This window comes from Saccoglossus kowalevskii, chromosome 8 (genome assembly GCF_978046115.1).
Source record: "Saccoglossus kowalevskii chromosome 8, keSacKowa6.1, whole genome shotgun sequence".
In the NCBI taxonomy this organism is placed as follows: domain Eukaryota; kingdom Metazoa; phylum Hemichordata; class Enteropneusta; family Harrimaniidae; genus Saccoglossus; species Saccoglossus kowalevskii.
The window spans coordinates 26,509,215-26,524,036 of record NC_140648.1 but is presented as its reverse complement, the minus strand read 5'-3'; the positions used below and the strand labels follow the sequence as shown (position 1 = coordinate 26,524,036).

Below are 14,822 nucleotides of genomic sequence, written 5' to 3'. Positions count from 1 at the left end.
GATTAACTGTCATATAGGGCGGGTATGTATCTGTATTGTACATACAACTGTCACTAAAGTATATGTTGCCAAATTGCTCGGTATTGGGTGTTGAGCTTGTATAAATATTGTGACCGCTGTAAAGGTATTATCAAGTTCAGTGACCTAATAGAACTGGGTCATTAGATGCTCAATACGTACGTATGACAACCCAACTCCTGATATACCTTGTTTGCTTCAAGTTCGCTGCTCTTTGTGTGTGTCTGATATTGAGAATTACAAGATTTGAATGGCGATTTTTATTTGAAGCATGAAACACTCGCGTTTCCATTCATGGCTTGCATATTTAGAGACACTCCACAATTTCGAGAAGTGTGGAAACCTGGACATTATTATTGGAATCCAGCATGCTGGTTTACTTGATATAAATTTCGCAAGTGTTATGACATTATTGTTCCCAATTTATTAATACAGAAAATTGCTCCGGCCTTTATATCTTGGAGTGCATTCAGCCCATCCTGTGTGTTGCATTACTCTGTTCCTGTTATCGTTGCCATCATTTTGAGTGCCATGTTCCCAGCATCAATTGGTACCTGAAATAGTGGAACATTTAGAATAATTTGAAATGCATTAAAAAGCATTGCTCTTGCTTAAATTGTTGACATGCATGTAGTTCAGGAATCTTAGTCTGCAAAGGCGTAACATGCTTGGTATGTTGCAAGAATGTGGTCACCCGGTGACCATCCAACTGTAATGTCTTAATCTTGAAATTTGCGTTTTGCACCTTTCGGATTTGTCTCATTTAATATTCAACTTTGAATATTACATCAGAATCCATTGATCTGCATAATTTTATGATCCAACATCATTTCAAATGTGACTATTTTTCTGGTGTCTAATATGCATGGTCTTAGAACTATTGGATATTGCCCTTGTGAGTTCCCCTTACCATATGACCAGCATTCAGTATCCAGTAAAACGATAGCGTTTTGTAGGTTTTCACGAAAGCTGCAGTGTCTCCAATTCGCCCATCTACATACAGAGGAGTTCTCTTAGCCTTGTCAAACTCCTTGATTCCATCCCATGTCAAATCGGACATCCACATTTCAGTACCTGTCGGAATAGTTAGTCTTTCACATAAGATGTACATAAAATGATGTAGGCAAAACTTATTGTATCCAAGTCTTGTATACCGAAGAATGGTTAGGTTTCTTAGCAGTGTGAGATGAATGTGGTATAAAGACGTTTCACTGAAATAAAATTCAGTAGTTTTGGGATAATAGTTGGTCACTAACTGCATCTTTGAAATACTCGTAAGCTCCAATAACCTTTGTGATACCAAATGATTGTATACGGTGTAGCTTGTTGGAACAAACAATTATTTTCCACTGTTTGCATCATTATTATTCGTACGCCATATTACTAACTTGGAAGAAAGTTGTTGAACCACAGAAGATAATTGTATGTATGTATGGTATGGATAATCTTCTATATCAATGATATAACATCCCTGAATTATGTACACAACTTGTTTATCAAAGCAGTGACGATTAAGTGTTCAGGGTGCAGTCACCCGCACGCATTGTGCGATGTCCCATTCAACCATTATGACTAATAACAGTCTTGCTCCAAAAGGCTACACCAGAACTGCTACCACCTCATTGATAATATGATGTAATAATAGAGAATCTGTACATAAATCATGGTTCTGACAGTTTGAAGATTTACTTCACCTGGAGTGTCTACTATAAGATCCAACTGACCATTGTATACAACCACAGATAAATTGGTTGATGATAAGAGTTGATCAACTGCATACAAAGAGAGACACATTGTAAGTATGTGATATTACTGGTTGTTGTGACTGGATAAATATTGTGTGAGTAGTTGATGCTATAACCAAAATGCCCTCTAGCAATGAAGATTCGGTTATGAGGTCGTATGCCCACTGGTTTATAGTTCTCTTTAATTCTCCTCATTAGAGTTGTACTTGAATTGCACCTTTGATATAGTTTTGAACAATTTTCTGTTGATGTACGTTCTTGGATATCCATCTAATATGAGAGTTAGTATCTAGATTATAGTGTGAATTTGATACAAGTATCAGGGGGGTAAAATCTCTCTACTGGGTTCTCCACACTTGCCAGGGGGGAAACTCGTCTCGTCTCTCTATCTCGTCCCCTTGAGGTACGGGATCGGGAAAGTCACTTAAACTTTACAGTCAAATAAGGCACACACAACGAAATACGTTTCAGCTCTCGTCTTAGTCGGTCAATCGAGCACTCTATAAGACACAGCGCCCTGGGGAAAAAATCCCCAAGACTATCACAAGGCTGACCCAAGACTCGCCCAAGACTGGACTGCCTCAAGGCTCGCCCATGGACTCTCTCGGACTGCGTCTCGACTGCCCTAGGCTGCACTCCCCCTCTACTGCGTCTGTCGTGGAGTATTCGCCAAGACCAACTCAAACTCTCTTTATTCATTTTCAAAACTCTGACCAATTACAATGCAGTAAAAAGACTCTAGGGCGTAACCTTCAATCATAAAGCCAATCACACTAAGTACTGAATACGTCATATCTTTTGATTAATCGTTCACTACATTAATAACTACGGATGTCAGAATAGCGACGGTATCTTGTAATTAGTTCCAAACCACTGAGCCAAGTTCCGTCCAAAACTTCAAATAGGCCTACACGATGACAGACATAACACAGCAATTCGCTAATAATCAGTTAATTAAGTCGGTCAACAGATACGCAAAAACAAATTCATGACACATCCCTTCACCCAAACTGAGATATGCCTCTTGGCATAACACGTTCATAAATCAAAGATACCGTCCTCTACTCATCGTCATACAGGTTAAATACAATACTAATAAAAGGAATAAATCAAAAAGAGTAAAACACACTAATTAAGTACAATGATTATAAAGTCTAAATACAATGGTTATAAAGTCTCAAATATCAACGGTTATAAATCAAAAAACAAGGGAAAGGCTACCAAACGACTCACTTTTCTCAAAACGGTTCGCTGAGGTAACCCGTCGCTGCACTGTCTCTATTACTAAGGTTACAAACTCTATATCAAAAGGTCAAAAAAACTAAGGCGTGGCGGTGTAACCAAGCGATCAGCCAATCGCTGCAGTCGACAGCATGATCACGTGATTACCAGGGATGCGTCTCTCGGTTAAAGCATTGCAAAGCGATAACTAATAAACAATGAATAAAAAGCTATTAATCAAACTCCTGTCATATACGCTTATAAACTTCAACTGAACTCACAAGTCGTTAATCTAAACACAAGTCATACGGCGTGGAAACAGAATGCAAAGACAAATTCGCTTTCATAACACATTACTCCTCTGGCAAAAAGACGGAAAAGCAAAACGATAGAAACTACTAAGTCACATATAATCCTGTCAATCATGAACAAAAGCTTGCGATATCAAACATTACGTATATAAGCGCACCAAACTGTCATCTCAAAAAGACATTAAAAAACGTTACAAAGGTGCTATCAACTCAAAAAGCGTCAGAAGTATTCCGGAAACAACACGTAAACAAAAACAACTCTTAAAACGTCGGTATCTCTGTACTCGACAAATCTCAAAACTCTTAAAAAAACTCATTGGGGCATTACTTTCCCCATCATAATACGTACTCATGAACTCATTAAAACACTATAAACTTCACACAACTCAAAACACTGTGTTGCAAATACTTGTCCACTGAGGCGCGCTTAAATCGTTATAAAGGACCTCGAACGTCACTAAATATCATTTCAAAACAAAGATCTGGGCGCTTACATACATACAATTCGACATCACATAAAAAACGGTAAAAACGATAGGAAAAGCAAGCAATACATTACATTACTGAGCAATAGGGTTAGGGTTCTGGAAAAGAGTTCAACGTCCTTGAGTTACACAGTGTCAGTTTCAGTGTCCAACGAGCGGTTCTCTAAGCAATACAAAGATAGCTAAAGTCAAAGTCTATAAGCGTCTCTTCTCTTGTCGCGTTAGTCCGGGTCGTTCTTTTTCTTCATCTTCTTGTCTTAATGTCGCTCAATTCTTAATTATACAGTCCTATCCGGTACTGGTCCTTCCGAAGGGGTTCTGAAATCTTCATCTCTTCAGCGTCGTACATCGGTGTCGTTCGGGTAAAGTCGTTAGTCGTCAAACGCAGTTTCCGAGTCGTCTCTGCCATCGCTGCTAGTTAGTTCGGTTCACAAGAAAGACACATCTTCGCCATTTCACTTCTCTTCACAGGATGTCAATGTGTGTTAAACACCTGCCCGGGTTCATCCAAAACGTATCAGGGGGGTAAAATCTCTCTACTGGGTTCTCCACACTTGCCAGGGGGGAAACTCGTCTCGTCTCTCTATCTCGTCCCCTTGAGGTACGGGATCGGGAAAGTCACTTAAACTTTACAGTCAAATAAGGCACACACAACGAAATACGTTTCAGCTCTCGTCTTAGTCGGTCAATCGAGCACTCTATAAGACACAGCGCCCTGGGGAAAAAATCCCCAAGACTATCACAAGGCTGACCCAAGACTCGCCCAAGACTGGACTGCCTCAAGGCTCGCCCATGGACTCTCTCGGACTGCGTCTCGACTGCCCTAGGCTGCACTCCCCCTCTACTGCGTCTGTCGTGGAGTATTCGCCAAGACCAACTCAAACTCTCTTTATTCATTTTCAAAACTCTGACCAATTACAATGCAGTAAAAAGACTCTAGGGCGTAACCTTCAATCATAAAGCCAATCACACTAAGTACTGAATACGTCATATCTTTTGATTAATCGTTCACTACATTAATAACTACGGATGTCAGAATAGCGACGGTATCTTGTAATTAGTTCCAAACCACTGAGCCAAGTTCCGTCCAAAACTTCAAATAGGCCTACACGATGACAGACATAACACAGCAATTCGCTAATAATCAGTTAATTAAGTCGGTCAACAGATACGCAAAAACAAATTCATGACACAAGTAATAAACTCTGAATATTCAGTATTTGTAATTACTGGATGTTATAAACACTCAAATTCATTATACTATGCATTCAAATTTATACTATTTCAGTATGGATACTGGAAGTTTGTGGCATTTGCCATGGCTGTCCGTTGGGGATGGTTTGATGGCTTAGTTCACAAACTAATCCCATCAGGCTCTCTTAAGTGGAGCAATGGGTTAAACGTTATGGCAGTACTGAAGGTCTGTTTTAAAGCCAAAATTGATTAGGGTACTACCGATATAGAGGACTTACAATAACTTACAATAACTCAACAACGCGATCGTAAATATGCAATCATGTGTCCAATATGATATAGCTTGACTTACCCGTGTCTACGACAGGTTTCATGAAGTCTTCTGCCTGGGTTGAGAACACTTCTCCAGACTGACCTAGAGTGAATAATTATACGTTAGTTGGGAGTTAATTATTGATTTTAAGCACCGTTAAGAAGTGTGAGTAACTAAAGTAACAAACGATAGCATTCATTACTGGTGTAATAATATGGAGGTGAACAAGTTATCATTTATACATGACCCCTCAGCCTTAAGTCGTTTGATTTACCTCCCCATGTCACATTCTTAGGAATTCCTAATTGGTCTTTAATCTTTCCATTCATCAAGTTTGACAACGCGTCGTTGTCCATATAACCAACATGGCGGCGATAAAGATAATCTATAAAATAGATTGGAAATATGTAATGTGTGTTCATGGATTTTCTCATTCAGTATCGTGTTGAGTAATATGATACGTTCAGTTTTTCTTGTGCATATATTGCTTACGTTTGAAGAGTGGGGACCGTACACATGATTACTATAACATTTATTGTGAAATGTGCACACTATCCGTACCACAATGCACTGTACACGTGAGTTATTTAACGTATGTTATTTTACATGCTTTATTATATATCATTACCCAGATATTTGTCTTCCAGAAACTTCTTTTCAACCACGTTCTGCTCATCTGCGTTATGTTGTAATATATTGTAAAAATTCACGTTATCCGTTAACTGCAAACAAAACGCATCAGTTATTTTATTTGTACTAGCACGTGGGTGAACAGTTTGGTAAATTCCAACTATGTGTAGCTTCCCGTCCACTGCGAGATCGTGCATTTTGCGTAAAATCAAACGTAAAGGAGAAACATTGAGCTATATTAAAATAAATAAATACAAATAAATTCAAGTTTAAATTCAAATCATTCGACTTTTGCAACAGATCGTAGTTAGCCGACAGGAAATAAGTGTATTGAAATTTTCTAAAGTATTACAGACGTCACGGTTTCAACATGTCTTTAAACTCTCATAAGTCATATAATATGAGACTTCGTACGTAGATACTCTAGGACCGAATTGCTTTGGGTCAAAATCTGTGTATAATAATTACATAATTAACATTACATTTTGTCATTGTTCAGCTTTTTAAAAGATATTCCAAGATTCAAAGATAATTAATACATAGATGTTCTGGAATAATGCACATACCCTTTTAGCTTTAACTGTTCATATTAATTATAGTTTGCAAATAAATTAGTCATTGTTCTCTGATTAGTTTTTGGTTGCCGTGTATACATATCTAATTTGAATTAATTAACATATTTTAGCAGTTTCACAGATATTTTAAAAACAACGAAACTTGATACATGTGTGATCTGGGGGTAATCCGCAGACGTGATTAATATAAAGTTGAAAACCATACACATTAATTACCTAATTTGGATAATTGTTTGCTTTCACATTGTACTATTATATTAGTCGCCAGGCTTTTCGTTTAACAGTTTGATCTTACATTTTTAAATAATAGTTATAACATTTATTTTTTACCTATAGTTATACTTCATATTTTTTTCCATAAATTTCATTTTATTTGAATTGAAAAACAATGTAGAACAGGCCAACACACACAGGGGGTTCGAAAGTTGCGTTGAACAGACATGCTGCATTAGAGATACTTCAACTATATGACGAGATTACTCTGGATGATAGTTTACAACTGCCTTGTAATGACAAACACTTGTTGTTGGACTGGAGATTTTACGCCCACTAACAGAAAGGTGGTGGTGGTTTATCAAATTGCGTTCATTCAATATCCAAATATAATATTATAAACATGTTGCAGCATTGACAGTCTCTTTAAATCTTGAAAGCTTGATACGTTGTTGAATGCCATTTAGAATCATGATTCATCTTCTTTAATCGCTGTCAATGTCCGTTGCGAATGGGTTGTTTAAACTAAGTATTCAATTTTAAAAATTGTTTGCTTTACACGCCAGTTGTTTTGGTATGCACAATGACGAACGCCAAAAATATTGTGTCGACGGATGCTATTTTGTTTGCTGCAAAAACTACATATTTGGTTTACAATAAAACCAAATTATTCACCAACAATGCTGTTTTACAGTAACAGACAACAATATTAACACACAGGTTACGTATTGCATAGTTTGTGTTATTATTTGGACAATAGTTTAAATATTACATATACAAGGCTACTATTCGTTCCATGTAACAATACAATTCTCTTATACGCATATGCCCATGTTTAGTCTGGTCCCCTGCCCCAATTTCAACGCTGAGGGCGGTTAAGAAACTGGGGCAGGGGACCAGACTAGCCCATGTTGTGTAGGTACGTAAAATAACAATCACTGCACATGCGTATTAGCGGTTATGAATTTTAAATTGAGGAATGCTGTTGTGTGTCCCGGAGATGCAACATTTTTAGTTCATGATAAGTCATAATCTGTTTAAAATTCGATGTTGGTATAGGCTACATTTGTTTTAATTATTATATATTGGACTTTAATCAGATTGGATAAATCATAAATATATATTTTCTTCCATATTGCATCTTTAAGTAAATAATTGTGCGTTTTTAATGTATTTTCTGTGAAGTAACTTCAAGTAACACGATCGTTTGGTTATCCTCACCTCTTCAATTGTAGATTCAGCATCACTCCATAACTCAGTGGCGTTCTTCCAGTCACCCTTTTCAATGGCATGTTGGCATTTATTGGCAACTCCATTCACAGCTGACAGACCTTTGATATCTACTAAAGACTGATAATATAATTAGTATTATAAATAGATGTCCATATATTGAGGAATAGGGAAGAACATATTACATACTCCATTGCAATGAGATATAACATTATAAAGATATGCACATATGATTATAAAGATATGCACATATGATTATAAAGATACGCACATATGATTATAAAGATACGCATACGGCAGTATCTAGAAATCTACATTAGGCCGATACATACCGTTGCATAAAGGTATGGTCCCCATGTCATGACGGAATCTGCAAAAATATATAAAATCTTGTATTACCATATGCAATTAATGCAGAACATATGAAGACAATTATTGCATTGTAACTACTCTAACGTACGACTTTTTTCATGAATACTATGGAAACCAGTGGCTGTGTAGTGACGAACACGACTGAATAAAATAATAGTTTATATCACATACCACTAATAGTCTATACGAACCTATAGGCGATATCCACGAATCTCCAAGAGCTAATCCTCTGAAGTCGCATGTTACTTCTTTGTTTTGAATTGCCTATGAAAATGGAAGAGGAGGTTATAGTTAATTACATGTTTTTTTCCCGGCCGATGATTTTCTGGATGATCGAAAAGTCGGTGCGGCAAATAATATGAGCAAACCACGCTCTTCTACGTCACTAAAACACACCTACTGACCCAGAAACCCAACCAATACTAGAGCGCGCATTTCCTTACAAATCGTCCATACAATTATCCAAACAATCTGACTTTTTGAATAATTCCAAATATATTTATTAAAACATTTTGAACGGAAAACTCCTAATATATATATATATTTAAGTGTTCTATCGTTAAACTTAGCCTCGGGAAAATTGAGAAAGAATCCCTGTTGTTGTTGTTTTTTTTTTCAATGGAGGGTTGCTATATATAATTAGAAATGAATTGCGACAGACAAGATACGTGTATAAGATTACCGTGTGTAGCTCCAGACTAAAGGCAGCAGTCATTTTACCTCCATACGACTCTGAGAATATATATAAAGGAACAGTCTGAAAGAAACATATCAACGTTAGTTACTATTATTTCCACACGTAATACCACGTATTATTATACATGTGTCGCCGTAACGCCATAAGTTACAACGTGCCGTAATTTTAAGGTAATTTACGGGGTATTTTTATTCTACCATATTAGGAAATGCGAATTCCAAATATGGAATGATTACGCGCATAAGCGTCCTCCAATAATAAAAACAAACATGGCTGCCACCAGAGTTTGACCGGACTCCACACAACGATGTGTGCTGATTCTGTTCTAAACATTTTGAATTTCGGCATTCCCTTGGTGTATTCCTTGAAAGGAAAAAATGTAAAATAATAAGGTTATTACGAGAATACCTCAAAGTATGCACGATGACAGTACGCCGCGCGTCGGTCGATACTCCAGCTGTACTGTCATTGTGTCTACTTTAAGGCATTCTCGCAATAACCTTATAATATAGAGGATCTTGAGTTTTAATGTAAATCAGTGTTACCCTCTCTTAGGTGGAGGAGGTGGCGGGAGTGATGTAATCTCTAATCAAAATATGAAATATGGTAAATTATACAAAACATGTTCTGACATCATGGCCATTACAACTATGAAAGAAGTAATATATTTATTTATATAGTATCTCAATTTCAAATCTATGCCGACCCTCTTCCGAAACAGCAATCAAACCATTCAGTTTCATAGCATGTGATATAATATAAATGTCACGTGTTTCCCGCTTGAGTAAGTACACAGTTTACTAATTTATGATAGACTTCTTATGACACGTGTTACGTTCATTGACTCCAAAGCTTTGGCATTTTGACCGACTCGTATGTCTAAGTCATAGCTACCCGGATTTTACAGTAGGACAGTGCGATATTTGTCAATTCCATAATTTGCTGGCTGGAAACGGCATCGAAACCGAAAATATATTAGTCTGGTAACGATACTTCCACAATAATATCACACAAGATGATCTGTTGTATCAATTTCCGCCTCATCCGGAGAAAATATCACGCCACCAACCTAATTTTCCTGTATTCATAGGTTCTCCAGGGGCGGATTCAGTGTAACCTCATTATCGCATTACATTGTCAATACGGTGTACAAGTATATATTAGAAATAATCGAATTGTGTACATTCCTCAGTGATGCGTGATTGTAATGAAATTATAAACTATGTATTACATTCTCAATACAATATGCACAAAATATGTCAGAGCTCTGAAAATGAAATATGAAAAATATGGTCATGAATTGAAATTAACAAATCTGAGACTGAACTACCCTAGGATAAATATATGAGAGAGAACCCACCCATTGTACATACGAAACCAACGTGACTCAAAAATGTAAAGGTTACCACGGACGACAGACAGCAAACATCAGGTTCTGTCGACTGTGTGTCGAAACCAATAACACTATTTCTTAGAACGTCTAATTTGACTGGTTTGGTCTATGTTATTGAGCACTTCTGTGTACGGACATCTGCAACTGATTTCAGATGCAAGCACGTTGTTTTATTAGTCCTTATGTTTATGTGATAATTGTCGAGGTATTTTGAAATACACAATGCACATGGTATCATATGTCAATGTATTGCAGTTGAATGTTTCAACGTACAACGCGTTGTAGTTCCCGTGCACGAGACCTTAATGCACGTCATTTTGTATTAAACATTGCATTCAAATGGCCGACTAACCGCCATTTTGTATTAACAAATGCTATTCCGGAACCATATCTCTAATATACCTGGATTGATCAAGTTCAAACTTAACACGAACCATGATCCTGATCAAAATCACTGATCGGTTGAAATAACAATTTTGAATAAAAATTTGTTTTCACTTTATAATATGGTTACCTTGAATTCGTCATGTTTTTTAATGAATGCCTTGATTACAGTCACAAGATCCAACGCAATTCCATGGACATCCGTTGTCATAGCATCAATATTATCGACATAACTGTATCCTGTACCAACCGGATTATCTATAAACAATATGTTAACCTTTGACATCTGCAATTATAAATATATATACAAAAATGTGTTACATGTGCCATGGTAGCAATGTCATCGAACCTAAAATGACCTAAAACGTTTATTTCAGTATAATTACGTTATTCTACAAATATGGCCTGACGTTATTTATGAGTGTTGCCACACAGTTACAAATTAGTCGAGCTTCACACACTAGGTGGCGCTATGACATGCATGTTCTTACCCAAGTTGTATTTCTTGGATTCAAGTTCACGTCTAATGGACCGATTTCCATGAAATTACCAAATCCACACGACGAACCACCAGGGCCTCCCTGTAAAGGTAACGTGAAAGTGGAGATGAAATGAAATAACACACGATACAAGAGCGTTGGTCGATGATAAGAGGATACAGTACTCGCTAGCTAAATTATTAGGTTCTGGATGTGTTTATAATTCATCGGATTCTTGAAAGAACCAATGCTGTAATAATAGAGAACGGACCCTTAGGAACTCTTAGAAACTCAATGGTGGAACAATTTTGCAAAATATTTCACTTAGTTTTGTGCTATTTCTTTCCATGATGACTTTGCTGTCCCTTTACACTGTGTACTAATATTTCCCCTAATAATTATGCGTGCGAAATTTTGTTTTACTGTTATCGATTTCTGCTGGATTCCCCCTTTCTAATGGTCAACCCTATATAAACTAATGTATTCGACACCAAAGTGAAGTTTTAAAAAATGAGAAACTGAAAATGAAATGCTTTGTAACATAATATACAAAAAGAAGAAAAATGCGATACAGATTTGCCTCATTCGCAGTGGATTTGAGTATTTATAACCATTGAGTCATAATCCCTAACACCTGGTATATGATTTTCAATCATTGAAATGAACCAATCAAAACACAGTTTCCAGTCGACTGTAGATCAGCAGAACAAATCTGCTACCATAATCATTGGGTAATAATCCCTAACACCTGGTGTACAATTGTCAATCATTGAAATGAACCAATCAAAACACACTTTTCTAGCGCAGTAGATCAGCAGAACAAATCGGCTACCATAATCATTGGGTAATAATCCCTAACACCTGGTGTACAATTGTCAATCATTGAAATGAACCAATCAAAACACACTTTTCTAGCGCAGTTGATCAGCAGAACAAATCGGCTACCATAATAATTTGGTAATAATCCCTAACACCTGGTGTACAATTGTCAATTATTGAAATGAACCAATCAAAACACACTTTTCTAGCGCAGTAGATCAGCAGAACAAATCGGCTACCATAACCATTGGGTAATAATCCCTAACACCTGGTGTACAATTGTCAATCATTGAAATGAACCAATCAAAACACACTTTTCTAGCGCAGTAGATCAGCAGAACAAATCGGCTACCATAATCATTGGATAATAATCCCTAACACCTGGTGTACAATTATCAATCATTGAAATGAACCAATCAAAACACACACTTCTAGCGACAGGAGATCAGCAGAACAAATCAGCTAATCATAGAAGATGTTTTAGAACTGAATAAAAGAGGTAGATTCATACAGATGATGACCAATTATAAAATTAAAAATATTATTTCAGAACAAACGATAAAGAAGTTAATCGTACAAATGTGTTCTTAATAATAACTATTATATATATTGCCTATAAATTTGTTGATGCAAAAAATGTTATAGGCTAAATATTTTGAGGTTAAAGTTGCCAAATAACTAACAGATTATGCAATGTGGCTAGAACCCCAATTATACAGTTAAGTTTTAAACACATCCCAAGTCCATGTGCTGCTGATATCAGATTATTTTATTTAAAGTCTGAAGTCACTATTGTATAAGATATTTACTGGATTTATCTAATTATAACAGGAGACGGAAAGACAACACAGCAATTAATACAAAGAGCAGTGACAATTTTTGTTCAGCAAATCAAAAAAGTTAAATTTGTGAAAATGCTGATATATAAATTAAAATACATGATGAAAAAAATAAATAAATAGTTTTTTTGTTTTTTTAACTTCTAAATATGCACATTTTGCTCTGTAAAATACCAAAATCCAACACAAATTTAAGCACAAATCAAAGTTTGCTTTGTTTTCATAAGCACAGACTGTGCTTCAGGTGTAAAACATTCCTGGTCTATAAGAGATGAAAGATATTTTAAATCCAACTTAGTTTTCAAAGAGTTCAAATCGCCTAGATTCAAATCCTCTTTTCCTATCTTAAAGGGCGTTTAAGTACTCCACAGCTTTGCTTTTATTTACTATCTTTAGCAGAATAGATTTCTCTCCTTCCTGCAGCCTTTTCTGTAGTCGTTTTTTGGTATTATGCTTCCCCTTCCCCTCCTAAGGTCTATTAAATGCAAACGCTAAAGATTATGTCAAAATTATGGCAAACCATGATATTTTCAATGCACATATAATACATTTTGTAATCATGTCAGAGCCAAAACTGTTATGTTTCTTTTTTTTGTGGGGGGGGGGGTCAGCATGTTTTAAGTATTAAAATATAATGGGGGGGTCACCCACTTATTTTATTTGATAGGGGGTGGGTCAACTGAGATTTACAGCTGGCAAAATGGAATCAGCCGACCCCCCCCCCCCCAGGCCGAAGTAACTGACCAATCCCTAAATCCGGATTGAGGGCGCAATACATTCTTACCTGTAACCATATGACCAATGGCTGTGACAGCGATGGTTGTTTGCTTGACTTGTACAGCCACCAAAACATGTGCGCTTGCGGTCTCACATCGACATATCCCCAATCTTGTTCCTTTTTGTTAATAACTACAGAATAATTCATACGTTTTCACCAGAATTAGGACACTTAAGTTTTAATATTTAGTTAAGCTGTTCTCTCAAAGTTTATGCGCACTGTTTTCAAACAAGCAGATGAGAAAAACATGTCAGAGCTTGGATTTATCTGTAAAAATTGCGGTACGAATTTGCTTAGTTGAGTACGAACGACTTAGTTTATTGATAGTGTGTGCGCGCATGCGCATTCCAATTATTCCGTCTTACGCATCTACCCCGTTTTGCTATGTCAGGCCACGGCGGTGTTTGAGTGGGCAGCCAGCGATTGAATTACCAGACTACGATTGAATGCCAATACCGCCCACTCTGACAACGCCGTGGATCCAGGGCTAGGTCAGTGTGTGTAGTGTTATCTATTTGCGTTCAATTGAATATTAACTAATCTTGGGCGGTGCTTGACATGTTGTTACACTAGTAGTAGTATCATTCTTTAGTTGTCCAACGTTGGTCACGAGACGCCCCCATTTATACAAGTATCCGAGACAATGACTGAATTCAATGAATAATTACCTGTTCGTCCCGCTGTATTGACAAACGTTCCTGACAGAAAACACGCAAATAATACCAATGACACAGTAACCTTAATGTATTCCATACTTCTAGTAACCGTTGTTCTTGTCTCTCACGCTCCAGTTATTATTGCTAACTTTGGTAGAAACAAACACTGTACACAGCTGGTCTACGTCTGCTGTTGAATGAAATTGACCCTTAGAAAGTCTCGTGACGTCCGTAGTAATCAGCTGATCATATCAGCAGCGCTTTGCGTTTCCTTTTTTATTAGTGTTTCCTCAACTCGAACCTGCCCCCTTGCACAAGTAAGTTGTGGAGTCAAATAACAGCGCCATCTTACAACATTTGTTTTATTCTTTCGTTTTTTGCAGAACTAGGTATAACGATATTATGACATCATTGCGAGAAATTTTGGGTAAAAATGTAAAGATATTTAGAAAAGTCGAATTTACTCTCAG

General features: G+C 36.8%; 1 protein-coding gene across 1 annotated transcript; it reads right to left on the bottom strand.

Annotated features, from left to right (window-relative positions):
* Positions 1 to 419: 419 nt before the first annotated feature.
* On the bottom strand, positions 420 to 14,685 carry LOC100374841 (retinoid-inducible serine carboxypeptidase-like). The gene is made up of 14 exons (XM_002737723.4): positions 14,365 to 14,685; positions 13,703 to 13,827; positions 11,273 to 11,362; positions 10,912 to 11,067; positions 8,990 to 9,064; positions 8,499 to 8,571; positions 8,268 to 8,305; positions 7,927 to 8,055; positions 5,916 to 6,009; positions 5,562 to 5,672; positions 5,327 to 5,389; positions 1,713 to 1,790; positions 929 to 1,092; positions 420 to 572 (listed from the first exon to the last, which is right to left on the bottom strand). Exons 1-14 carry the CDS (start codon positions 14,447 to 14,449, stop codon positions 510 to 512), a joined length of 1,344 nt encoding a protein of 447 aa, XP_002737769.2. The 5' UTR covers positions 14,450 to 14,685; the 3' UTR covers positions 420 to 509.
* Positions 14,686 to 14,822: the final 137 nt, after the last annotated feature.